The sequence below is a fragment of the Diuraphis noxia genome, unplaced genomic scaffold (genome assembly GCF_037042655.1).
Source record: "Diuraphis noxia isolate RWA-SAM2 unplaced genomic scaffold, SU_Dnox_SAM2 contig0001, whole genome shotgun sequence".
Classification (NCBI taxonomy): domain Eukaryota; kingdom Metazoa; phylum Arthropoda; class Insecta; order Hemiptera; family Aphididae; genus Diuraphis; species Diuraphis noxia.
The window spans coordinates 84,654,097-84,681,987 of NW_028301711.1; the positions used below are offsets into that span (position 1 = coordinate 84,654,097).

A 27,891-nucleotide genomic window follows, 5' to 3' on the forward strand; every position below is an offset into this window, starting at 1 on the left:
GAGGGCCATACTTCTACTATTTCATTACTATTAAATGTATTATCGAATAGGTACATATTGTTAAATATGTAAAAATCCGCACAAGCGTAAAATGTTTTTATCGTTTCTCTGCTTATTTCGAAACAAATATCGTATTATAATACGTTATGTCCTCCACAAAATTGTTAATTGAACAATCGTGTTGATTTCTAGTTTAGGTTTTTAGACTTTGAAGTCAATGTATAACCTATATACAAAACAATAACGCGTTTTAATAGTTACTTATACCCATAGGTGTGCGCACAGGGGGGGGCGGGTGGGCCGCGGCCTCTGGCTTTTTCTTTAATAAATGCATAGATATGTATATTATACTAGACAGCGAAATTTTTAGATATTACAAAAAAAAAAATTAAGCCAGTTTTTTTATCTAATAGTATAAATAAAATATAAATGTGATTAAGTTATTATTTTATTAATTAATCAATTATCATCACACAAGAATCTTTAGTTCGGACCTTTTTAAGGGCCCCCCCCTGCGGTCAAAGTCTGCGCACGCCTATGCTTATACCTATTGAGAATCATATAAAATAATATAATATCATAAATCATATAATAATAATCATATAATATCTATATATTTTGAATTTTCATTATACAGTTACCTACATATATAGTTGAGTCGTAAAATTTATGTTTATGATTTCAAATTTTAACGTACCTTATTTACGTGGGTACCGAATAGGTTACTCTTTCAGTAAGCTATTTTAAAAATCAACATAACCTAACGATAATATATTTTGATATTATAGGTATGCCAATTATATACCTAGCAGTTATAAGAGCGAGATTTTAATGATCATATTTTTAGTTTGTAAGAAGCCGGTTTAATCGAGTACTTGTATAGGACTTTTTGTAACATGGTAATACTTTTAAGGGTTCTACGACGAAATCAGTCTTCCAGATCGTTATATTGAAATTACAATTAATTAATCAAGGTTAGGTTAGGTTAAAAGTAATGTCAATATCAGCTAAAATTTTGTGAGCGTGTTTACTGAACGGGAGTATTGATTTCAATATTTACTTATTTATTTATTTAGCATACAATTTCATATAATATTAATATAACAGTTACAATAATGTGATAACAGTGAAATATAGAGATACATAAATACTTGGGGGGTAGGTTATGAAATAGAAAAGAAGGGGACTGAATTAGCAATAGACATACGGCGTCGAAGTGGTTCATTTAAATCGTAATTTGTGGAGGCGGTAGGTAAATTGAAAGAGGTGTGTTGACGAGTGAAGCGTGGAGGGTCATTTGAAGGAATTAGAGAGAGAAGGTGCGGTTAGTCAATTTGCCCATTTAATAACTTGGATAAAAATGTTAGCGATATTCAATCGTAATTGGACCAGCACCACGACGATTCTTCGCTGTCACAATAAACGTATATTATCTACATTAAAACCAGTAACCAACTATAACAAAATCATCGACCTACCTATATACTGCCATATTTGTAAACATCTGTTATAACAATATTGTACCTATGTAAACATTATAATACGCTTATAATTTAATGTTGAATTTATCTTCTTTTCTATAACCATCTTAGAACAAATCAAAAGATTCTGCCCTCCATTTGGAAAGCCGGACGAGAGATTTAGCGTAAAGGTGTTGGGCACTACGTCACCGGCGATAGGTGGATGCGCCTCTATGGTACCAACAAACTCCGGCATATTGCAATCGTTTAATTTGTGGCTGGGCAATCACAAAACCGTGGGCGGTGGAAAGTGCGGTGATAAAAGTACGTATAACAAATCATTATTATTACAGCGTAATAGTGAGGGGATGGGATCCTTCGCCACGTCATTTGGTCCAAGAAGCATGTTCTCATCTAATAATTTGGTTAGGTTAAATCATTAGACTAGGTAAAAGATTGAAATCGTCAGAAGTACGAAATAATAGGTAATAAGTTTTAATTATTATCGAAAAGATTGATATCACTTGTCGTGTGACGCGATTGGTTGTCCACCTAATATAATCCCATAGTTTTTTTTGTTGTGTTTTTCATCTGACACTATAGTTATGGCCGCAACAATCTCATCCATAATTTTTCAAAAACAGATTATACAGCTCTTTAATATGATAGCGTGTGAACAATAAAAATTCAAATTGTACTCAAAATAAATTTTAAATGATTAGATATTAATAATTTATAGTAATGAAATAAAATGTATTATTTATTATAAAATATATTTAGCAGTTATCGGTTTTTAATTACAGTTTCGTCTTACAAGACAAAATATTATTTAAAATGGAATAATTTTTTTTTTTTGTTTTAGAAAACATATTATTTAGTGTATAATATGTCATATTTTAATCTAATGCTATATAAATAAATTACATCTTTTACATTTTACCGTCAGTGAACATAAATAATATCTTTCAATTCTCAAATATAATACAAATATAGATGTCTTGTGAAACAAGATGTAAAACACCAGGTGTGGTTGTAGCTCTATAAGCCTTACCCATATATTATGACGGCTATGACCCCAATATAATAATAGGAACATCTAAACATAATAGGTATGGCTTTTACGCACGAAAACATGCACACAAAACGAGTGCTAAACAGTCTTAATATTTAATTCGTCAAAAAAAAAAAAATACCGTTTCCTAAAATAGGTAATCTATTATATTTGTCATACTCATGTATTTTTCTGTAATCGTATTAACAGATATGGACCACTTCTTGTTCGATTGTATGGCGAAACACCCATTCTTTACAGATGAAGACACACTCGAGGGTTGGTATGTTATGTTATACGACCGGGCTGCCAGGTGGTCTGGACGTCAAGACTACAGATGTGCTGTGAGTATACAATGTTAACATATGCATATTCTGTATAAAATTATGTTATCACATTAGATTAGAAGATTATCTACGAAAACCTGTTTAATTAATTAACTGTGGGAATAGTAAATTCTTATACACTCAATCGTTTTAAATGTATGTGAGTGGTAGGTAGTATAACACATATTATAAGTGTACTTGGATAAGCTACTAAAAATATTTTGTTTACAGAAAGTTCAAAATGCTCACATTTAAAATGAAAAACAAATAATATGGTCATATATTATTTTTTATTACAGAATAATAGATATCACTAGCAAACAATACATCTGTCCAAATTGCAACTAGCACCTCCCTCGACATTGTTCAACTTCAAACATTGGATACTTAATTAAATTAATAAGGTCCTCATATTATGTATAAACAAACAAATCTAATTCCTATTAGATTCTAATCGGAGTGAATGTAATTATTTTACTGTAGTTTTTTCTGTCTGTCATCAATATTTAAACAATAGAAATGATCCAATTCTCAACTTCAGCATTTTATCTAATAGAAATATTAACGTAGTTGGTACTTTGAGAAGACAAAATTGAATACCTATTCCTATTGGTTTTACTAACACAATGTCTGCGCTCAGAAACGTTTATTGTATGTAATGATTTATTATTGAATTTAAATATCCATCACAACATGCTTGACATGCATTACTGTACAGTAGATCGGTATTCATTTGTCCATCATTTTTAAACACAAAATTCATAAGAAAATAGAATATATCTCAAGGCTATAAATTAAGTATCTTCAGCGATTTTTTTTGGTTATGAGTCATAATTTATGACTTAAATAAACATCCCATACATAACATATATATTTATTAAAGTAAACAATTGTTTGTATTATGTACTCAAACATAACGTCTAAATATCAACTAATCGCCGACAGCAATCAGAAACTTACCCATAGTTGTCTTTTAAAAAACAATTATATTTAACGATAAAACATTTGAAATTACTATATAGTTACAGTAGATCGCTGATCGTTATTTATCGATGATTTTGAATTTGTATGACACATCGTCTAACTGTAATCTTATTACAGTGAAATATGCAAACCAAACTCAAAATAATGTAGATGTTGGGGACTAGGGTTGGGTCTCTGGTGTACTTATGTTATTCTATAATTTAAATGTACGTTACAGTTGATTGAACAATTTCTTTTTCTTTCTGTTTACCTTATTGCAGTTGTATGAAACAGTCAAAGAAGACCCGCTAATGATAAACATGGTGATTAGTGCGAACCAATCGTGCCATGGTCTTTTAAAGAGAATTGAACAACCTGAGCATACCGTTCCTAAGGGACTTCGTCATTTTTCGGATGGGTCGGTAGCTCTTCAGTTCAGTAAAGACTTGTCACAAAAGGATAGGGTAAAGGGTAATGAACAAGATCATACCGAGAACGTTTCAAAACATAGACAAAAAAGATGCTGGGGATCAAAAACAACAACATCAACTGAACGTTACAGAGATGTACAGTTTGAAAACCCAAAAACAGGTGATCCAACAGAACCATCGCACACACCAAATAAATATTTCGGGACAACACAAAGTCCCGCTGCTCCTAATATAAAAAAGAGGTTTATAAATTAAGATTTAAATCCAACATTTGAAACACTAATTTTATTTTTCACCGTTATTTAATAGCAATTTGTATATAATTTTAACATACACTTCCAAATTGTATATGGTAGTTGATTTTTCTATAGCATATTTAAATATAGAAAAAATATTCTAAAATGTCTCTGTAGTGATATGTCTCTCGATTGTGTAACAAGCCATATAATATCATCATTATATTACATGCATCAGTGTCAAACAATTTAAACAATTTTCAAATTAAGAATAAAATACATTCATCGCTCCGCTCAGATTCCAAAATACACTTGACATTTTTCAGTGGGTTTATGTATGAATAAAGGATACCTATAGCTAGATTTATAATAATTTTAATATAGTTAAATGTGTACCTGTATAATGTAATAATATTAATAATGTATAATATTGATATAATATTTTAATAATATAATTCTTTATTTGTTTAATGGATTATTAGTAATATTATTATATAAAATTATAATCTGTGGTAATACTATAATAATTTAAATTATATAAATAATAACAAATTAGCATCATATTAATTAATTATTTTATTATTTTGTGCATTAAAACTAAATTGTAATATATTTGAATTTGGAACCAACATTTTTTTTTAGAATTTTAATTGTTTTAATTGTTATTTTTTACATTTTACTTTAATCATAGATTGTATAAAAAAAATAACAAATTTCAAAATTTTAATTCAATTGGCGTGGAGCAGCCAATCATAATAATTATTGATGGTGCCAAATTCAGAAATAAGTCAGAATCTTTTGAATTTTAACTATACAATTTGCAAATTATTATCATTTGATAAACATATCCAATATAATAATAAATAAAAATAATTAATTAATTAACTGTAATTTTTCTTTTATTTATAACATAAAACATTCATAAGAGTCTTATGGGTTTTAGATACCTAGTATTAATTTCTATTAATAATAATAATAAGTTAATCTTTAATTTTCTAATAGAAGAAGTTATGAAACTAACCATTTTTTTTTTAAATTCGTAACAGTATAATGAATTATATATAAGGACTAAGGAGCTTTAACCAAATTATTCTTGGACTGCTGATGATATACAATACATATATATTTTTAGGTAATAAAAAATGATCTATTATTTCTATTATAATAGATGTATTATTCTTGAATGATACCACAAAAAGAAAGTATATATTTTATATAAATACATTAATTTTTGTGGCTTGGTGATTTATGTTTGTACACTCAATTGTGGAAACACTCTTGTTAGTAAAAAATCCTTGACACACGTACAAACGAGTTTCTACCAACTATTCCCCCCCCCCCAAGCAACAGAAAACCTACAAACAAAAAACAGCTAATGGCCAAAGCTAACTTGTCAATATATTTTAAATATATTAAATCCATTATGGACTGTTTTTCATACAGGTAATATCCATTATTGTTACCTAATATACTGAATGCAGAATTTTAACAATTATAGTACCGCCTTCACGACGCCCTTGCACACTGCAGACGTGACGACAAAAATAATACCCATGTATATATAGGGTGATTCTTATCAAACAACACTCATTATTTGAAAAAGTATTGACTTTTTTCAAATTTTTTTTTTTTCAAAATTGTAGATTTACACTGTTCTAGAATTGTATATCTTTTTTTATATTTTTCACCCTTATATTTATTAGGTAAACCACTGTCAACTTTTGATTTTCAAATGGTAACCTATACTTAAAATTTCATAATTGAATAAAACTATTTTTTTCATGAATTAATACGTTCTAATTTTCATTTTTCGTTAATCCGTTGATGAGATAATGCTCCTCAAAGTTAGATGGTTTTGGGAGATAGTTATAGTGTGTAAATGTGTTATATCTCGTCAGTAGATACCGCAGCTATCAGGATTTTTATGTCCCAGGGCAAAAGATATCACACTTTTCAAATCAGTTCAAGTAGTAGGTACAGTAATCTTAAGTTGTGCCCCTAAATGTATTTTATAATACCCATTTGACTGGGTGTCATGTAGTTCGCCCCACTGAATGTGATCTCGCCACTGGTCATAATAATACTTATCTAATATAAAGACCAGAAGTTAAAAGTAATAAATTCGATATCATTCGAACCCAAGATATACCTAATAGTGATAAATGATGTTAATTGTACCTACTAACTCGCTACATTAACTTATTGTTATGATGTCATATTTTAAGTAATCGGACCATTAGTGTCACTCGTAGTGCCGTGGTGGCATACCTACTCACGTCGTATACCCCCGTCGACCCCCACCATATCTATGGAGTACGTCGTAACCATAGACATAACATTATGTCTATGGCCGTGACGGACTACGGATAAGAAGACAGAACAATACGGGTACTACGATATGGTTTATTAGGCTGATTTGCGATTAGGTAAAATCGTGGGTAAAATTAATTTTGATCAGCTGTTATTTGTTTTGTACGCTGTGTACGATTAAAGTCTGGTTCCATGGTTACATGATATGGAAGTAAACCTTATACCTGGTTAACGTAAATCACATACCAACAATACGTTGAGTGAATGAACGGTTATAATTTAGGTTAAAATTTTATAAGATAAGTCATAACAACAATATTTGAATCGTGAGTCGGTAATAAGTAATAACTAATAAAGTATTTTATTTGTTAATGCTTAACAATTTTAAGTGTTTAAGTTTAAATGGTGAATTTATAATATTATTAGTTCTTGTATATACTTAAATTATAATATTTACCACATATTGTATTTTATTTAGTAATTTAATCAAACATTTAAGTACCTAAATTGGTTAATCACACGTGAATTGGATACTTTGCAAGTGAATTTGTACAATGTACCTATTGGTAAGTTTTACTAGTTGGTAGTTGAAAAAATTAAAATTAATAAAACAATATATCTCATTAGCTTAAAGAACACTTAAACTTCACATACCTGTTCAATCACAAGCGATGAGAAAAGTTGTACAGATACAGTATGTGAAATAGCGCATGCCAAACAGGCCTACTATAAAAAAATAAATATTTTTACCTCAAATAGAATAAGTTTGGACAACAGAAAATCACTTATAAAAGGCTTTGTGTGGAATGTAGATCTATATGGAGCAGATATTGGGACACTACTGAAGACTGAGAAAGCCAAAATAAAAGCTTTTAAAGTATTATTGTTGGAAAACGCTGAAAATTCAATAGACAGAAGAGATAAAAAAAATTTGAGGTATTCAGGAGAATCAAAAATCAATACGGAGTACGCTAAGCTTGAGAAGAAAAGCATGGATCGGACACGTAATAAGGAGGAAACCTGGAAAAGGAAGGGCTAGAACTCCATATCTGAAGCAAGTGATTGAAGGTACTAGAATAGGAACATACTGAAAGTTGAAGAGGAATGTAAGTGGAGAGGGACATCAAAAATCATTTAACCGATTTTCGGAATGAAAAAAAAAATGTATTGAAAACTAAAAATTGTGCTAATGTTAAAGCTTTATAATTTGTATGCTAGTTTATAAATAATTAGGTGACAACATCAATCATTTTGTGTTTAATATGTAGATTATGTCCTAAATCAAATTAAGAATTTTTAAGTGGCTATGTGATTAATAATTATTTTATTTTTATTTTTTACGGACAAGTCCTTTAACAAAAAATATATAATAATCAAAACATCCAAAAACATTAGTCTACTGTGCTACATTGTATAATGTCATAAATGATAAATACTAAATTATTTCTGTCAATGATTGGTGTTGTCACCTAATAATAATTAGTACTAAATTCAAGTTAGAATATTATTAATACCATTTTTAAATTTTGCTTTTTAAGTCTGGGGTGATTGAAAAGTTTGTTTTAATTTTTTGAATACATGTTTTATCTTTACTCATATTTTGCATATTAACTGCAAAACGAACATTTAGATTAAACTGTATCATCATTTTGAAATAGGTTTTTCATAGTCCTAGGCAGTCTTGGGTAGTATTCCGAATAAAGTATTCCGAATACAGTATTCGGAATACTATTTAGGTATTCAGAATACTTTTGAAAATACTTTTCCTAAAAGTATTTTACGCAGTATTCTGAATACCTTCGAAAGTATTCCAAATACTATATTCGGAATACTTTAATAGTATAACAATATATTTTTTTAGGATTTTGGTTAGGTATACAATTTAAAACGAAAAATAGAAAACGTATAATTTTTGTTGGAAATTTCAAATTTGTAGGTAATTCAGTAATCGATATTTGATAACATCTATCAATAATATTTAATATCATACATTCATACAATAATAAAATTATGACCGGTATTGGTTTATATCATGTTTAGTGTTTACTGATTAGTGGTTACCGATCAGCGATACCGATTGCAATAACAAGAATGCTATAAATAAATTTGTATATTAAAGACTAATGGGTATTGCCGTATTGCTTATCTTTTATATTTTATTTACTGTGACTGAACGTCTGTCTCTGACGTATCTGTAGTCTGCACATCGTTGTACCCATACTAACTATGGTCTATGGTCTATGAAAAGCCAATAAGCCATTTAGAAATGCAGAATGAAGTGCGACAGTGACACATCACACATTATATTGACATAGTATATTATTAATTTATTGTTATATACTATTTTACGTATTTTTGTTTTCAACGTGTTAAATCATTAATTTGCGAGTTCACAATTATGGCAGATAAAACTTTAAATAGTGTAAATAGTGACTACCGTCTTCCTTGGATTAAATATGAAAATATATTTAAAATTGTAAAATTAAAAGAAGATTTTGAATCATACCAAAAATATTTGGTTCGTTGTAAATATTGTGTATCAACTAAATTATTAACAGCAGACACAAGGACATGTTCAAATCTGTTAAAACATTTAGAAATAAGTACTTATTCCAACGATTAATACTTTGTATCTTTGTCCTACTATTATTATAATTATAATAAAAGTTTAAACAGATTATTTTCGGAGCATTGTATAATATATTACTATATTAGGAATATAATACCTATTACCTAATACCTAAAAATTATAGAGAGGTTACCCAATTTATTTTAGATGCAACATAAAAATGTTTGGACTTCGAAAAATGACGAGACTGTCGAGACTAAAACCAAATTGAAGAGAACAAGTGATTATGTTACAGAAGAAACAAATGAGAGCTTAAATTTGGTGAAAGAAAAGAAATCAAAAGTTACTATATTAGATTTTTCTAGAAAAAATACTTTGACATCTCAAAGTAAGTCAAATTTTAGTTTTAAATTGTTGATTACAAAATATTTCACCCTTTGCCCACACTATTAATTATAATTTCCACATTTATAAATTGGGTAATTTATTTGTATGGCAAACGTTTAACTCATTTTTAAATTAGACTAACATTCATTAATGTTGTGATTGTAATTTTTTTATTTTATATTTATTTGTCATTGTGTTTGTTGCTTATTTTTTACTACTGCTGTAAAATTATATAGTTTTAATTGTTTATAAATATTCATATTTTAGAGGAGTTAAATTTGATGATTCAAAATCTAGTCATTAATGCTTCATTGCCATTTAATTTAGTGGAGCATGAAGACTTTAAAAAATTGATAACAGTTGGATATAATGGTTGCCATGTATTAACAAGGAAAACATTGATGAAAAATATAACTGTTCAACATGAAAATCTCATACTTACAATGAAAGATGCATTTTCCAAAGTCGAATATTTGACCACAACAGCTGATTGTTGGTCTATTTTTAAAAGGTGTGGCATTAAAATAATTATGTACATTAATATATTATAAACTTATATATAAAATGTTTTTTTCAGGTCATATTTAGGGTTGACATGCCATTGGATTAATCCAAAAACTCTTGAAAGAGTATCTTGTTTGTTGGCCATTAAAAGAAAAAAGGGTAGTCATACGTACGATATATTAGCTAAAGAAATGGAATCAGTATATTTGTACTTTAATATTAGTGATAAAGTCATATATACAACTACTGATAACGGATCAAATTTTGTCAAAAGTTTCCAGTAAGTTTTGTTCAGTGTTTTCTACTAAAAATATATTATTTTTATAACCTATGTGGCTATGTTAGCCATTAGGTATTCTAAAACTTATGGTTTTACTAATCTATATGTTGTATACAAAATTGCAAAAGTAATTTCAGAAATTCTTTTTATAAATGCATACCTAATGGCTAATACCAAGCTAATAGCAATAATACCTATTGCCTATGATTTATGATATCATATATTTTTATAATTAACTAGGCGCCCAGGTAAGACTGGTAAGATGTAACTTAAACTAATAAAAAGTTACTCACTTAAAATAGATAGCTTAATTTGAAATAGTTTTTTATAAACTAGAATATTATAATTCAAATTTGTACTTGTATTTTAAAATAACTGGTTAACTAAGTTTTGATGCTGAATAAATGCTGGATTCAATTATTATTTATAAAACTTTGATTAGTATACTGTATACCTATTAATTATATATAATAAATAATAATTACGATTCCTATTGGTATGTTTGATGATAAAAATGTGAATTATTTTCAGAATGTTTGGTCAATCTTCAGAGGTTCAAGCTGTTTATAATAACCAAAAAGAAAAAGAAATACTTAATTCTTTGGAAGAAATGAACGAAGAGGAAAATGTACATGACAATGATGGGGAAAGTAATATTGAAGAAGAACAAGAAGAAGACATTGAGTTTTCTAGTATACCAATTTCTGAAGTTCTAAATAATGAAGAATTTAGTTTAAACCAACAAAGCAATTCTAATTGGGAAGACACCTTACTGTATAATTTGCCCAAACATCACCGATGTGCTTCACACACCCTCAATTTAATCGCTACAGCTGTAAGCTACATTTATATACCTATATATTATAAATTAATTCTTATTTCTTATTTCTTTTTTTCAGGACATTGAAAAGGCTTTAAAAGGTAATGATGACAAAAATGTAACCAACAGATGTTTATTGGGAGCATATAAAAAGCAAAGCAGACTAACATTTGCAAAATGTCAAGCTATTTGGAACAAACAGAACCGTTCTAGTCAAATGGCTGACATAGTGAAAACCAATTTGGATGTATACTTAAAAACTCCTAATGATACCCGTTGGAATTCCTGGTTCGATGCTATAAAATTTCTTATTATTCATTTTAAAAAGAGCCCTTCTAAATTTTACAAGATATGTGATGCCCTTACGGTTAATCGTTTTTCTAAAACCGATATAGAATTTTTGGAGGAGTATTTACTAGTTATGGAGCCTCTGTGTGTGTGTCTAGATGTATTACAAGGGGAAAAACATATGTATTTTGGTTACTTATTACCATCTATCACATCACTCAAACAAAAATATGATGATATACTATCGGAAAAAAAATTAATTTTTTGCGATTTTCTGGTTATTTGTCTTAAGAATAGTGTAGAAAAACGTTTTAATAAACAGCTCAGTGATCCATTTTTATTGTCTGCTACACTTTCTCATCCATACTTCAAAACGGCTTGGCTTAATAATAGCGATAAAAAAGATACAGCTTTATCATTTTTTAAGCAATCGTGTTTAGAAATGTTTGAGCAACAAAATGTATTGGAATGTGAATCATCAGACAGTGACGATACAAATAATTTTTTTGATTGGTCAAAAAATAAATCGAAATTAACTCTACCTTTGGAACAGGAAATATCAAATTTTTTTACCAAAAGTCCAACTAAAAGCTTAGATTCTTTAGTTGAAACTCCGACAATAAGAAAAGTATTTGCAAAATTCAACACACCACTGCCAAGCAGTGCAGCTGTAGAACGTTTCTTTAGTGTTGGCAGTGCCGTATTGACTAAAAAAAGAGGAAGAATGACAGATGAAAACTTCGAAAAAACATTAATGCTAAAATGTAACAAACATTTAATTTGAAAATATTTTAATATTTTGTTTAAATAAATACTTTTTACCTAATTTAGTATGTATTGTTTTCAACTGTGCCTGTCCTGATGAAAGATTTTATGCTTTGATAATATAATTAATATTATTCATAGAAGATAATAATATTGCAGATAATTATTAATAAATATTATAATATAATATTGTAAATCATAAATAGTCATAGTTAAGTAATACTGTAATAGGTATATTATAATTTTAATTTACAAACAATATATTATATATTTAAGCATTGGCTATAGTTCCCCCAAAGCAGTTATTATTTTATTAATATCTAAAAAAAAATATTTTAAAAGTATTTGGAATATTTTTATAGTATTCTAAATACTTTATTCAGAATACTATTTTTATGATGTATTCGAATACATATTCGGAATACTATTTTTCCTGAGTATTCGAGTATTTATTCCAAATACTTTTAAAAAGTATTTTACCCAAGACTGGTCCTAGGCTTATTAAAGTAAAATTGTTTAACGGTTCATAATAATATCAGTATAATATGTGAAGAATTTTGTCGTGAACAGGGTTCAGGGCTATACAGAACCTAAAATCATCAAATCAAACGCTTAAAAAAACATTTAAATAATCAAAATTAAGCAATCTAAAAAATGGTTATTCTCTCCCTAGTTTTTGTTAGTGGTTATCACTTGCATCATATTAAAGTAGAAAATATACATTAAAAAATTTAAAACATGGGGTGCTATAATATTTTATATTTTAAAAACATTAAATTGAGGGTATTTCACTATAATAATGATAGTTAAATCTAAAAAAACAAAAGGTGTTAAAGACCCTTTTGCACACTCTAGTTGCGCCAATGGTCTCAAACCCTGTTCGCGACATTGAAAATATGATTTTTTTTACATAAAATATAATTATATAAGTTGATCAGTGCCTTATATGTATATTTGGACGTATGTCATTGTTATTTAAAAACCTACATATTGATTAAATTCATGCGATTGGTCAAAAAGACCTAGTCCTACAAAGTATATTACAACTATTGAAGCAATGTATGGTGAATTATTTATATTATACTAATATTTGATTTGAAATTTTAAATGTATTAAATTGAAATTGTAAACATAAAAAAAAATGCTGTTTATACTTAATATTAAATTAGTTCAGAGTATTGTATTTCCAGATTTGTAATAAACATATGTACCATTGATTTATGTACTTGTCTAACTTCTTTATTCAATGTGCATGTGCTCAAATGATATTTAATATGAGAAGATGTACAATATTTGATTTGTTAAAAAACAAAATTATCATTAAAAAACTTAAATCCTAATAGGCATTTACATGTTCAAAGTTTGGAACTCACAGCCCCATTATTCAATGGCCACCTCGTTCCCCCGATTTGAGTGTTCTTGACTTCTTTTTTTGGGGCCATCTAAAAAATGAAGTGTATAAAGAAAAATGCAATAGTGTGGAGGAACTTAAATAAAGAATAAGAGATTGTTGCAACAAAGTTGAAAACTCGATATTGAAAAAATCTACTTCCTCTGAAGTATTAAAACGTCTACAATTTTGTTTAACTGAAGATGGCAAGCAATTTGAACATAAGCTAAAATATAAATAACATGTATTTTTTATTCAAATTGTATACAAATACATACATGTATATTTATGTATTATTTATGTATGTATGTTACATTTTTTCCATTCTTAACCAAAGTTTGTTAAAATTTATATTTAATATGAATTCTTATACTTATGAACGAATGAATTTCTGGTAGGCACATGTACATCAAGTTAATAAATTGGTCTTGGAATTATTTACATAAATAAGTAAGTTGGTAAATCAAACATAATATTGAAATATTTAACTAGAACTCCAGTTAACTAGATCAGCTAGTTCATTAAAACTACAAAGGCACAGAATATTATTTATTATGATAATATTATTGTGAAAATGTGAAATTTATTAAGTTTACTACTGTAGACTGTAGTACACAAGTAATTAGTACTTAGTAGTATCGGTCGTTGACGCCATGGCACCATGCTATAAATTATAATAGTCAGTAACGAGTAACAGACAACGGAAAATAAATTACTGTACACTACAGCAGTGATTTAAAACAGTTAACAGTTGTTGCAACTGTAGTACAGGCTGTCTACTAGAGTAACAAAAACGGGATTTTATTTGTCACATAAATAAACAGTAAGTTACTATTTATTTTGTAAATACACATACTGGTAACACTGTATTTTCTTTATGATTGACAGTTGTATTAGTTGTAATGATAAACCATGAACAACAGTAACTTTTATGGACTAAACACTAAAATAATTCTGTATTTCCGTATGTTATTCTATGGTGTGTTGGAGCATAGAATAGAGGTGAAATCGTGATCGAAGCTACAAACAGAAGCAGACCAATAATAATAATAATATTATGATCGTGTGTTATTGTATGTAGGTATTATCGGCTATCAGGTACAAAGATTATCGCCCCTTGGGTCGAACGATATCGAATTTATTACTTATAACTTCTGGTCTTTATAATTGATAATAATTATTATGACCACTGACCATTGCCGTAATCACCTTCGTGGGGTGAACTTCGTGTCTCCCTGCAAAATGGGCATATTAAAATACATTTAGGGGCTCTAAGTACTTTATGAACTGATTTGAAAAGTGTCATATCTTTTGCCCTGGGACATAAAAATCCCGATAGCTGCGGTATCTGCTGACGAGGTATAACACATTTACACACTATAACTATCTCCCAAAACCACCTAACTTTGAGGAGCAATTAACGGATTAACGAAAAATGAAAATTAGAACGTATTAATTAATGAAAAAAATAGTTTTATTCAATTATTAAATTTTAAGTATAGGTAACCATTTGAAAATAAAAAGTTGACAGTGGTTTACTTAATAAATATAAGAGTGAAAAATATAAAAAAGATATACAATTCTAGAACAGCGTAAATCTACAATTTTGAAAAAAAAAAAAATTGAAAAAAGTCAATACTTTTTCAAATAATGAGTGTTGTTTGATAAAAGAATCACCATGTATATATAATGGTTTATTAGTGAAATCAGTAGTTTATTTGCAATAATTTAAATTTGAATGTCCAGATTGATTAACCAATTTGTTACTTCTAATGTCACCTTATGGGCGTGTTCAGTGGCGTGGTGAAAGGGGTTTAATGACGCCTAGACGTCATGGAGGAAATTGTTTGGGTGGGTATGTAGTTGGATCCAACTTGGGTACCAAGCATTATGGTAAGCAATAATATAACAGTATAACCCACACATTATATTATACTAGTAACCGATGGAGACATTTACACCTGTGCATGATAAGCCAATTACACTCAATAACACACTCGTTGCTATATTAAGAATTAAATAGCTAAATTGTTAATTTAAATTAAATTAAATTAAATTAGTAATTGTTCTCTGCTAGTGGCAAAAATATGATTAATATTTTGGTTTACATAATAATATAATAGTATGTAACGTTTATAAAACTTATTAGTTATTGTTTTTACATTAAATATTGTTCAATAGTTGATTATAAATAATATTTAATAATATTGGCGGCGGTCTATGGCGGTTTGAGTATACCGTTTTTGGTGCATTGTACCACCAATATTAGGGTGGTGACTGGTGTGCGAGTGGTCTTGGTTGAGCATGTGCTGACCGCAATGTTTAATGTTCATGTTCAATAAAGTAATGAAGTACCTAATCAATGACATTTGATAAATGATAATCGTGGCTGAAACTGTTGAAAGCATCGAGATAAGAATATAAGGTAGATTATAAATAGTAAATAATATATTACAAATTTACAATTACACTTTTATAGTAATTATAATCAGTGGTATTAGCATAGGCTTTATTTTCATATTATAATCAGTGGTAACTGGTATTAGATAAAATAATCTTATTGATAATCTCATATTAATAATAATAATATGATGTTGATGTTATTGCCGTCATTTTCACCGTTTCATAGAAAAAAAATTACTAACCGTCTAAAAACAGCCTAAGATAAAATTGAACTAATATATTATTATCTTTCATTGCTATTCGCAACTCACTGTATCACAAACAGTCATAGTATCCGAGGTACACCATCATGCTTATAATGAAATCACACAGCCGATTGCTGAAGTGCTGAACACTGCCGACTATTATGTTTAATATGATTAATTGAGTTTTAAAAATTTGATTTTCATCTGATTTTATTTTTGTTTCATGACGTGTGTACTGCGTATGTCGTATGTGTATTACACTTTAAATCGGTTAGTAATACGCATCTACTTCCTAATTAATTAATTGTGTTTTTAAATAATGTATTCTAATGAAAATGAAAAACGTGATTGTAATAAATCTTATTAATGATGTGAGCCCCGTTCGTAAATCTAAACAAAAAAAATCATACTATCAAGACTTTTTTTACTTTACCTTAAGCCAAAAAAATATGTTAAGATTTTTACTACTGAATTTATGCCTTGTTCGGCGCACTCACTAAATTTAGTTGGTACATTTGCAGCTGAAGAGACTAGTGTAGGTAATCGGTTTTTTATGACCACTCAAAGTTTGTATAACTTTTATTCTGGTTCTACATCACGTTGGAAGATCTTAGAAAATGAACTTAATTCTATTCCTAATTCAACATTGCTTAAAAATGTATGTGCTACAAGATGGTCATCAAGATATTTTGTTTGCAAGTCAATAAAAAATGGTTATAAAAAGATTGTTGTTGCATTACAAAATATATCAGAAGATGTAAGTCAGAGGCCTGCTACAAGACATGAAAAATGTTTTAATTTTCATGTTTTCTTTTTCTGAAAACACAATATCTTCCCAACCTCCTTCATCAAAAAATACTGTCCTTTTTTTTTGTCTTCTCAAATCATTGGGAAACAAATCTATTTCACAAATACTTATAGCTTCATTTAATATTGTTTCAAAATTATTCCTTAAAGGACCATGAAACAAAAAAAAATGACTATGGTTCAATTAATAGATAATTAGTTAATATAACTAACAGTGGTACTAAAATGTGTATACGTCGATTCGTTAAGGCGCTAGAGCCAAAGAGAGATAGCCGCGTGACGTCACAAGATTACACGGTGCGGCGGCGGCGTATACTTTTACACGGGAATCGCCGAATCGGTCTTGGTTATTTTTTGTTATATTCAACAAAAATTAAAAATTAAGACAATTATCATAAGTCTGTGGGTCTTAATAAATTTTAGTGTACGTTTTGTCGTTTTACTAAATTTAAATGTACGTAATTAATTTTTATTACCTTTATTAACTATGATATTAGAATTTAGAATAGAAATTGATGTAATATTATTTTGATATATCACATAAATATATACTTTTATATAGATGATTAGATGATTATAATATATTTATTGTTCTAAAAACTAAAAATAACATTCAGAACATAATATATTACAAAATAACATAACATAACATATTATAAAATTAAATTGTAAATCTCGAATACCTTTTAGACCGTATTTCTTCAATATTTGGTCTTGGTATTGGAGCTATGGACTTAGGAATTTCAATTTCTTCTGGTATTGTTATGATATTATATTCGTTTGTTTTTTTTTTTTGCCAAATCAAGCACTTTTTCCATAATTTGTTTTCGCCAATCATTATCAGTACGCTCATATACATTTTTTATTGTGTATTTCCCTAACGGTTTCGAGTATACCATTTTATCACCTACTCATAGGCGCCAGGTTTTGTAAATGCCAATGGGGGCCGAATTTGCTACATATTAGCCTTAACTTTTGCTCTTCAAAATAATTTAAATATGTGGTTAAAGAGTAGAGACGCGGGAAGTGGACTACTTATATCTATATTTTTAATTGTATCCTCTTAAATTTTAAATCAGGGGAACACTCAAAATTTTTCATTAATAACGGTTCTCCTCAAATTTTTAGTCACTTAAAGTCCTAGTTTAAACTAATTCAAATATGTAAAATATGATAAAATAAATACTACCTGTAGTATAACACAAAATAAATTAAAAATATTTATTTACTTTAATTTATTTAACATTTACAATGTTCTCGAATCTCGGATATATTATTCTGTAAACATGATTTGGGAAATTCAAATCTCAATATTTTCAATGGGGGCTGAGCCCTGACTCCATATTTTCAATGGGGGCTGCGGCCCCCGAGCCCCCATGTAGTCGGCGCCTATGCACCTACTACTTGTTTATTTGTATTGTAATTATGGTCCAATATAGCCATGATGGATCTTATGTACATACCTCTATGAATTCGTTTTGGCATGTATTTTAGCCTTACATTATGATAAGATTCCAAGCGGCCAGTATGCACAAAATGTTTTGCATGTGGCAAATCTTTTATAAAATCTTTGGCAGTTATAATTTTTTTTAATGCATAGTATGATTCATTATCAGATTTTAACCATAATTTTTTATTTATTTTTTCGTCTGTTAATGGATCATGATCGCATGTTTTTGTTACTCCATTTTCTCCCCATTCATGTTCATTTTTTATGTGATGTAGTAGAGACGTGAATTTTTCAACTAATAATTGACCGTCACCTTTGCAGTTTTGTGAAGCCCACCAAAGATGATTATTAATACTACTTTTCCATAAATATGCATCTTCATGTTTTTTTTCTAAGGTTTTCATTTTTTTCATCAAACTTTTAGATAGGTGCCACACATCAAATTCATGTTGTATTTCAGGATGTTGTGTTCTAATGTAAAAGCGAATTCCTTTATGACAATCAGTAAGAAACAATTTAATATTAAAATTTTGGTTTTTGGTCAGATCATCAAGTAATAATTCACAACCTTTTCTTTCTTAGTCTTCTTTTACCATACCTTTTTGAACAAGTTTAAAGTCGACTATTTTTCCACTACGTAAATCCATTACTGAATAGATGCAATACTTGGCGCAAAAGCCTGGAGAGTCATACTGCCCATCTCCAGCTAACCAAATATCATTTTCTGAATTTTTAATACTGTCAATAGTACTTTTCTTTTGATTTTCCCAAATATTACAGATGACTGGTCCAGTATAACACTTAATTATTTTATCACAAACCGGATGAGAAAAAAATGATAGTTTTAATGAATCACAGAAAGCTACCATTTGTGTGTACAGAATTTCGGATAAAGTCAAAGCAGATCCAATCAATATATTTCCTAATGGACGTTTATTACTCTTATTTTGTGAACGCCAAATTAATTTATAGTTTCTATCACATATAGTTATAACAGATAGTAATTCCCCTTGGATATAATGTTGGACGGATACAACTGTAGAATTACATTGACGGCAACGATTAAAAAACTGAAGTAAATACAATTTGGATCATCAATATCTAGTACATTATCGTCTTCGGAATCAGATTCATTAAAATTGTTTATCAAATTGTCAACTTTTAATTTTTTTATCGATGTGTTTGTTGAATTTTGTTTTAATAAAATATCTTTAATATCTTCTTCGTTTCTTTTTCTGGATGTTCTCATACTCCGAAGTGTTTCGGGTCTAAGATCATCGACTTTGTAGATAGTTGGTATAGAATCGGAATTTAAATATAACTTTATTTTTTCATTTGACAGTAACTGTTTTTGTAGAGTTTACTCGATTCTGTAAAATCTTTTTCTTGAAAATGTTTTGAACATATTCTAGATCCACTACCCGGGACAAAATCTTTACGTTTACAAAACACTAACCATTGTTTAAATCTAAGTGGTGATTTATTTCTTTTTGGAAAATTATAAAAATGTATATTTTCAGATTGGCTGCAAGTTGCCCTTTTCTTATCATTATTCGAATTGCATCCAAATACAGAACAAAGAACCATTTTATCCCTAAAATAAATTACACCATTTTGTTTTAATGTGAATAATTTTTAATTTTAATGTATGTACTTTAATATCAAAACATAAAATATAATATAATATTAACTGATATGGTTATAACTTATAACTTATAGGACATAAAGATAATATTATAAAATAGGGACATGTACATATTAAAATATATTTATGAATATTGTATGTTTAAAAATTTAACTATAAGAAGTGTTCTCATTAATATTACAAATATTGAAATATTTATATTTTATATAATAGTTTATTACATAATTATGTATGATAAATGATAATAAGCTTATAATATAATATGTTTACAGTGTACATGATTTATAACCAACATAACAACCGTCTTGTTCCGGATATTTCTGCCGAATTTTATTTACAACACACGATGGAATAACAATACGATTACCTATATAAAACCAAAAATTTAATCACTTGTATTTATACGTTCCTAAACATATTTAAAAGCATTTAAAATTTAGTTAACATATTGCATTATATTATCAGTGGACTTGTAGTCATCCTACCTTTTCCTATAGAATTCCACGAGTTTATCCAATAAGTAAATCGTTTATAACAAATATACCTCCACATCTTATTTGTTGGTTGTGATGAAGATAACGTTTTTTTTTTGCTTTTATTTTTCGATTTAACAATGATTTTTTGTTGTCGTGTAATATTGAGAATCTAATAAACGTAATAAAAAAATCGAGGAAAAAATTAAAAAACTGAATCTACTTTGTGTTATGTAGGTACCTAATCTATGACTTACTTCTTCATCTAAAATAATTTTTGAAAATGAGCTTATCTCCGTTTACATGTTTTTTTGTTACTATGTTGTAGTAATTTATGTAATTTTTCCAACTCAAAACAACAAATACACTCTTGGTCACTACTATAATCTATATAGTCTGTAGATAACCGTACATTAAAGATATTACCACAAAAATATTACTACTCCCGCTTATCTCTATGATTGTAATCATGAAGACTAGAGACCAAGGAGGCCAAACTCCGCTTCTGATAACGGTTTATTTATAGTTTTGTTTTAGTATTTATGGTGATTTTATCTTATCTTATTATGTGTTAGCTATAAATGTTATAATTATATAATATTTTATATTTATAATTTACAAACATTTGTCATTTTTATTATTACATGAATTGATGAATTAACTAAATATGATAATCGATCATTTTTCGCATTCGTATCTTTGAGTGTTTAGCTAGGGTCTAGACTCTAGGAGACGTTAGACGTTTTATATATTAATTATATTATTCTAAAAGTACGAGTACCTATTTGATTTTGAGTCTTGAAATTAAAACTGGTGAGTAAAAAATCATTTAATATTACTCTATTATATATTTATATATTATAATAAAATGTATTATAATGCGTATTTCAGTATTTGTGTATTGTGTAAATATATTAAACAATTTTCATATTGGATACCGTCTAATAACATTTAATATTTTTCAATATTATATTATTAAATAAAAATTTGATTTAGTTTAAAGTATAAGTATTGATAACTTAATAGGTATGAACGAAATGGTCCATAAAGGTTACTATTATTAATACATCATCAAAAATAACACTTAAATATTTTGTACTTCTTAAGACTTAAGCTAACATTTTTGACTAACATTTCATTGATATTTTGTCTTTGGATTAATTATTTACAAAATTTAATCATTATTTGAGGTGAGCTAAGATTAAAATTGTTGTGAATTTTATTTTCTAAATTAATATGCCTTGTATTAAAAATTAATATTGTACCTAGTACCTACCTATATTCATAAATTGATTATACATTTTAAAGTTGAAGTATTCTATTAGATATATGGGCTATGGCTATGTATACCAAATCAAAATAATGTTTACCATCTCATAACATTGCAAATTTTTATTCAGAAGAATCCACTCTGTGTCTGTAATTTTTAATATTAGAGTCAAATGACTGAATCAAGTGTAAAGGTAGGAATATTACCAATAGCACCATGTTAACATTTTTTTGAGTTTTTAATTTTTAAAAAAACATAATTTAAGTTATGAATCTTAAAATGCAAAAACAAATTGCAATAAAATGTCCTCTTAATTGTCAACTTACCCACAGGTGAGGTCATTGATTTTATTCAAATTGTACTAGAAGTTAGGTAGTTAATCGGAAAGCAAATGTCCAAATAGATTGCATATATTATATGGACTTTTATACTATACCCTTAATATGGTTTATATACTTTGTAGTTAAAAGTTTGTTATTTAGGTACTTATATAAAGTACAAATTTATAAACATACTGTCTATAAAACGTACCTACTGTCCACCGACCTAGTGTACATACATACTAATAATTATTAATTAATAATTATTACCAATTAATCCAAACAACTTTATTTGTCAGTTTGTTATGTAATATATTTGGTTATTAAACTAAAATTATACAGGTTCATACATAACCAAAATAAAATAAGTATTAATTTCAATTTTTGTCAAAACTAAATTCTTTATTAATATTATCAAAGTTTTAATTTGGTACAGAAATTAATAATTATTAATTATTATTTATTTGCTATAAATTATATATTATAAAGAAAACAAATTCATTATTAATTGGTTAACAACTTGAGGCAAACATAAGAATAGTAAGTTACCTATTTTTGCTTATAACTATTAACTTATATAATAGAAATATCAAATAGGGTAGGTGTATATTTTTTTTATATTTCATAAAGCAGAGCTATAGCAATGGATTTGCTACCTGTTGGTATATATAGATTATAGACACTTATTTTTTAAACAGTGCAAGTCAGTTAATTTAGAATAATTATAATAAATTATTGTTGTTAATATAAAACAATCTAATTAAACAAATGAAATGGAATTTTGATACATAATACAACAATTTAATGGAGTGATGTATTTGCCATTTACATTTTTAATAATTTTGTTGACTTCAACTAATTGATCGTTTTTTGAAACTTACTGATAACTGAATAACTGATATGTTATATGGATACTTAAATACACTACCATATAAATAAAAAAAACTAAAGATAATTTTATGAAATATTAAATCAAATTATTTTTTCTAAAATATGTGATGTATTATTATGACTGCACCGGGTTTTCAAAAATATTTAAAACTTGTGAAAAAAAACTGTTTTATATTGGCCATTATTATACTTAATTTAATTTAATTAACTTAATTTAACTTAACTTAATTTTATTTGAGGTTAGAATAGCCTAAACATAATAACTAATATAATTTTTTTTGATTAGTTTTGTTTCAAATTTGATATGGAAGCCATTGAAGCCAAAAAAAAATCATCATACAAACATAATAGTGGTAGTACAAAAAGAAAAATGCGTGAAAAAATAGAGCTTGAAAAAGTAAAAAATAATCCTAAGCAGTGCAAACTGAATATTAACCTAACAGTAAAAAAACCACACAATGTTTCTACTTCTCCAACTACTAACTTAATTACTTCTGAGTCATCTTCAAATTCACTCCCATGTGCTGAAACAGAACCTTCATCAAAATTATTACCACATACTACATTAGATTTCAATTTAAAAAGTAACTTAACTTCTAATACAGAGTCAAAAATATTAACAGCATCCAGTACTACATCAGTTTCAATTTCAAACTCCTCTCCTTTAAATTCGCCTATGAAGAAACCTTCAACAAATAGTGTAACTCAGGATATAACTCCATTAAAAATAACAAGTTCTACTGTAAACTCTACAAAATTAATTACTCCAGTAAAAATGAACCTACTTTCTTCACCCGCACAAGTCAGCATTTTAGATAGTAACCAAAGAGAACCAAATAATGATAAAAATAGTTCATTATCGGCAGATAGTCTTTTTATAGCTCCATCAAATACTAATACTATTCAATATAAACTAGCATTTTTAAGAAATCATCCAATTCAACCATCCACTAATACACATAAACTACCATTTGACGCATTTAGAGTATACAACAGACAATTTCACCATTTTAACCATGATAAAACAGAAATAGAAACAATAAAACGTCATTGGATATCATATAATTTAGCTAGTCAGCATTTTTACTGTTGTATATGCATGGCATTTTCTACGGATCAATCAAGTGCATGGGTCAAAGGAGTATATTGTAGAAATAAAAATTTGTATGAAAAAATAAGTAAACATGAAAATTCAAATGTACATGACATTTCAGTACAAGCATCGTCCAAAACTGGTATTCGAGATTTATTAAATACCGAGCGGCGCACAAATGTGGCAAAAAATTGTGAAGTAGTCAAAAGAATAATTGACGTAATTTTATTTTTAGCAAAACAAAGTCTTGCTTTTCGAGGAAAGCGGAATGAAAGTGCGTTAAATTTTAACATGGAACACTTAAAAGATTTTGATATTGAAACAGGAATAAACATTAATAGAGGAAATTTTATTGAACTTGTAAGACTATTATCAAAATACGACTCTGTTTTACAAAATCACCTGGAAAGTGCTGAGCAAAAAAGTCAAAAACAGAAATTAGAAAAAAATTTTAAAACTGGAAGAGGAAGTCGTATAACATTTTTATCAAAAAATACAGTAAACAAATTACTCTTACTAATGAGTTTAAAAGTGAAAGAAACCATTTCGACTCAACTATCTTCAGTGAAACATTTTTCTCTGGAAATTGATTCTACTCAAGATGTAGCAGTGATAGATCAATTATGTATTTGTTTGAGGTATGTATTTAACGGTAAGGCTGAGGAACGTGTACTAGTATTGATACCATTAGAATCAGGAACAGGTGTTCACCAATTCACGAAAATAAAGGAAGTGTTAGTAAATAATAATATTGATATTCAACATTTAATAAGTGTTTCATTTATGGAGCGGCTAATATGAGCGGCCACTACAATGGCGTCAGAGCATTTATTCAAGAAGAACTCCCACAAACAGTATACACCCATTGTCATGCACATGCTTTAAATTTGGTGATATCAGATGCTTCAAAATGCTGCATCCAAGTACAAGAACTATTTTCCCTTTTAAAACTTACTACTGCATTCATAAGCCGGTCATACAAAAGAACAAATTTATGGAAAGGTTTGTTATCTACTAAAATTGGATCAGAAAGACTTCGGAAATTGCAAAAAGTTGGAGATACCCGTTGGAATAGTAAAGATGCAGCTCTACAAGCAATATTCCATGGTTTTTATGAAGATCATAATAAAAGAGACCGATTTGCCATACTTATTGAAGTTTTACACACATTGGGTTATGATACTTCAACTGACAGTGATACTCGATCAGAAGCCCGGGATTTGCTAGTTAAATGGTGTTATTTTGAGACTATTATGACAGTTTGGATATTCCTAAATATATTCTGTATTACGACGCCAATTTCCAAATATCTTCAGTCAAAAGGATTAAATTATTTGTCAGCTTGGAATCAAATTGTATCTTTTAAAAAAGAGTTGAAAAATATATCAACAAATGAATATTTTCAAAAAATTTTTACTGAGGTTAAAAAGTTCATCGATATTATGGTTACAAAAACAAACCATTTAGAACACGTGGTGATTGAAGAAGATTTTAAGGTAAAAAGAAAAAGAAAGATTAAAATGATGCCAGGAGAAAAATCAAGGGACGAAAGATCAAATTTTGATAGTAAAGATAAATATCGTATAGAAGTTTTTCGAAATGTTATGGATACAATTTTGATGGCCATAGATTTAAGATATACCGAGAAAAAAATTCAAAATGTTTCAATAGGCCTTTCTCTGATTTGTCCAGGACCAACATATTTTGAAAATATACATAATCGTGTGGAAACATTTGGAAAAAAATTAGAAGTTTTTGCATTAATTGCTAACGTTGAAGTCACTGAATTTTTAAAAGAACTATTAGCTTTTGCTACATCGTATAAGACCATGATACCTCTTTGCAATTCAAATTACATTATGCCAGTTGAAGAAAAACAAGAATTAAGTGAATATGAATCTGGAGATGATGACTGCAGCATGGTTCATGAAGGTAAAGTTCATTATAATAATTAACAAATAACAAAAATTTAATTTTTATGTTATATTTTTATTTCAGGTAATTGTAAAAATAATGGCTGGTGCATTCCATGCGCATTTTCTATCTTACACAAATATTATTACATGGGTTCATCCAGGGGCGCATTTAGGGGGGGGGGGGGGAAATGGGGCAATTGCCCCCGGCGGCAAATTTTTAAGAGCGGCAATTTTTGTACCTATAAATTTATTAAAAATTTTAAATTATAAAAAAAATAATATCCTTTTACAGTATACACTATACGTCTATAAATCTATAATACACATTGTATTTGTATATATTTTGTGTTAAAAATTTATAATTCTGTAATTTGTTCTAAAAAGTAATGTTAGCCGTTAGGTACCTGTAAATAATTTCAGGATTGTTATGTTTTAAAATAAATACAAACTACCTATGAAAACCCAAATCTAATATTATTACGTTGCCACGTTGGATGCGGGATGGCGAGAACATTGATAACCCATTACGTAGGTCGTATCTGAATAATCGTTACCCCGCGCCCCGCGGCTACGACCACCGATCACCCACTACCGTTATCTGTGTTTATTGTGTATTCTAAAAATAGTTGTTTCTTTGATTGTTCGTTCTTCGTTCTGAAAATGTTTGGTCATTACTGATTTCATAACCGTCGTTCGTCGTTCGTTTGCTGTTATAAGATAAGATTTTCTTAAAGTGGTTGTGTTTGAGTTTTAAATTTAAATTAATATATTGTATATTGTTCGTTCCGCCAAGTCTTAGGTATCTTTAAATTTTAAGTATGGATGGTCGAAAAAGGCTAAGCGGTGCTAAGTATAAAAAAAATGCACTCATAAAAAAACAGAAACATACTGTTCTTTTAAACAGTTGTCTAAAAATTCATGACATGTTTAAATCTTCAACATTAACAACTAAAGGTAGGTAAATTTTTGTTTTATTTTGTTTTATTTTACTATATTATTTATTTAGTATAAGTATTAAGTATTAACTATCAAGTATACATGTATTATATTTCAATGCTAAGTCACTTTTTTTAACCAAAATAAATTTGTTGTTAAGTGATTTTAATATACACAGTTTAAAATACTATTTACCTATCTATAATAATCAGGTTTATGAAACAATGTAACCACAATACAATTAGAAAACTTAATAGCTTTTGGTTTATTGTAAAGTGTATCAAGTAACTTTAAATTAAAAAAAAATATTTATCGACTAGTCTTATACTAAATAGTTAATTTATTACTAGTCATAATTAATAATAATGAAGCAGTTTATAATAGTTAACCATGTACTTGTTGTGTAGTGATGAATACAAATGTTACAAAAAAACCTTGTTCTATTGATACAACTAATGTTTCACCCAATGCACATGAGAGTTTACCAGTTATTGAATGTGAGTATATAAGTTTTAATTATATACATATTTAATTAATTAGAATATTTATGTATTTTTTAGTAAATTAGTTAGATAGTCAGTCATTTAGGTACTTGGTATTTTTATAAATATATTTTTTTTATAGGTAATAACTTTTATTGTTAATGTAATATTTAATTGTGT

The 27,891-nt window shown here is 28.0% G+C and overlaps 2 protein-coding genes across 2 annotated transcripts; one reads left to right on the forward strand and one right to left on the reverse strand.

Annotated features, from left to right (window-relative positions):
- The first annotated feature begins 9,553 nt into the window (after positions 1 to 9,553).
- LOC149062192 (uncharacterized) lies at positions 9,554 to 12,409 on the forward strand. Its single transcript, XM_089215256.1, has 6 exons — positions 9,554 to 9,734; positions 10,001 to 10,244; positions 10,311 to 10,517; positions 11,049 to 11,352; positions 11,417 to 11,704; positions 11,918 to 12,409. The coding sequence occupies exons 1-6, from the start codon at positions 9,554 to 9,556 to the stop codon at positions 12,407 to 12,409; spliced, it is 1,716 nt and encodes a 571-aa protein (XP_089071382.1).
- Positions 12,410 to 17,176: 4,767 nt separating this feature from the next.
- On the reverse strand, positions 17,177 to 20,272 carry LOC149062193 (uncharacterized). The gene is made up of 4 exons (XM_089215257.1): positions 20,050 to 20,272; positions 19,284 to 19,721; positions 18,860 to 19,175; positions 17,177 to 17,378 (listed from the first exon to the last, which is right to left on the reverse strand). The coding sequence occupies exons 1-4, from the start codon at positions 20,270 to 20,272 to the stop codon at positions 17,177 to 17,179; spliced, it is 1,179 nt and encodes a 392-aa protein (XP_089071383.1).
- Between the last annotated feature and the right edge of the window lie 7,619 nt (positions 20,273 to 27,891).

What these genes read in the sequence shown, in the direction of transcription:
- LOC149062192 (XM_089215256.1), top strand. Translation starts at nt 9,554, where the DNA reads ATGCAACATAAAAATGTTTGGACTTCGAAAAATGACGAGACTGTCGAG. An exon ending in TGTTGGTCTATTTTTAAAAG is followed by an intron (nt 10,245 to 10,310) that starts GTGTGGCATTAA and finishes TGTTTTTTTCAG; the next exon opens with GTCATATTTAGGGTTGACAT. An exon ending in AATTTTGTCAAAAGTTTCCA is followed by an intron (nt 10,518 to 11,048) that starts GTAAGTTTTGTT and finishes AATTATTTTCAG; the next exon opens with AATGTTTGGTCAATCTTCAG.
- LOC149062193 (XM_089215257.1), bottom strand. Translation starts at nt 20,272, where the DNA reads ATGGTTCTTTGTTCTGTATTTGGATGCAATTCGAATAATGATAAGAAA. An exon ending in AAAAGATTTTACAGAATCGA is followed by an intron (nt 19,722 to 20,049) that starts GTAAACTCTACA and finishes GTAATTCTACAG; the next exon opens with TTGTATCCGTCCAACATTAT. An exon ending in AAAATAAATAAAAAATTATG is followed by an intron (nt 17,379 to 18,859) that starts GTTAAAATCTGA and finishes TGGTCCTTTAAG; the next exon opens with GAATAATTTTGAAACAATAT.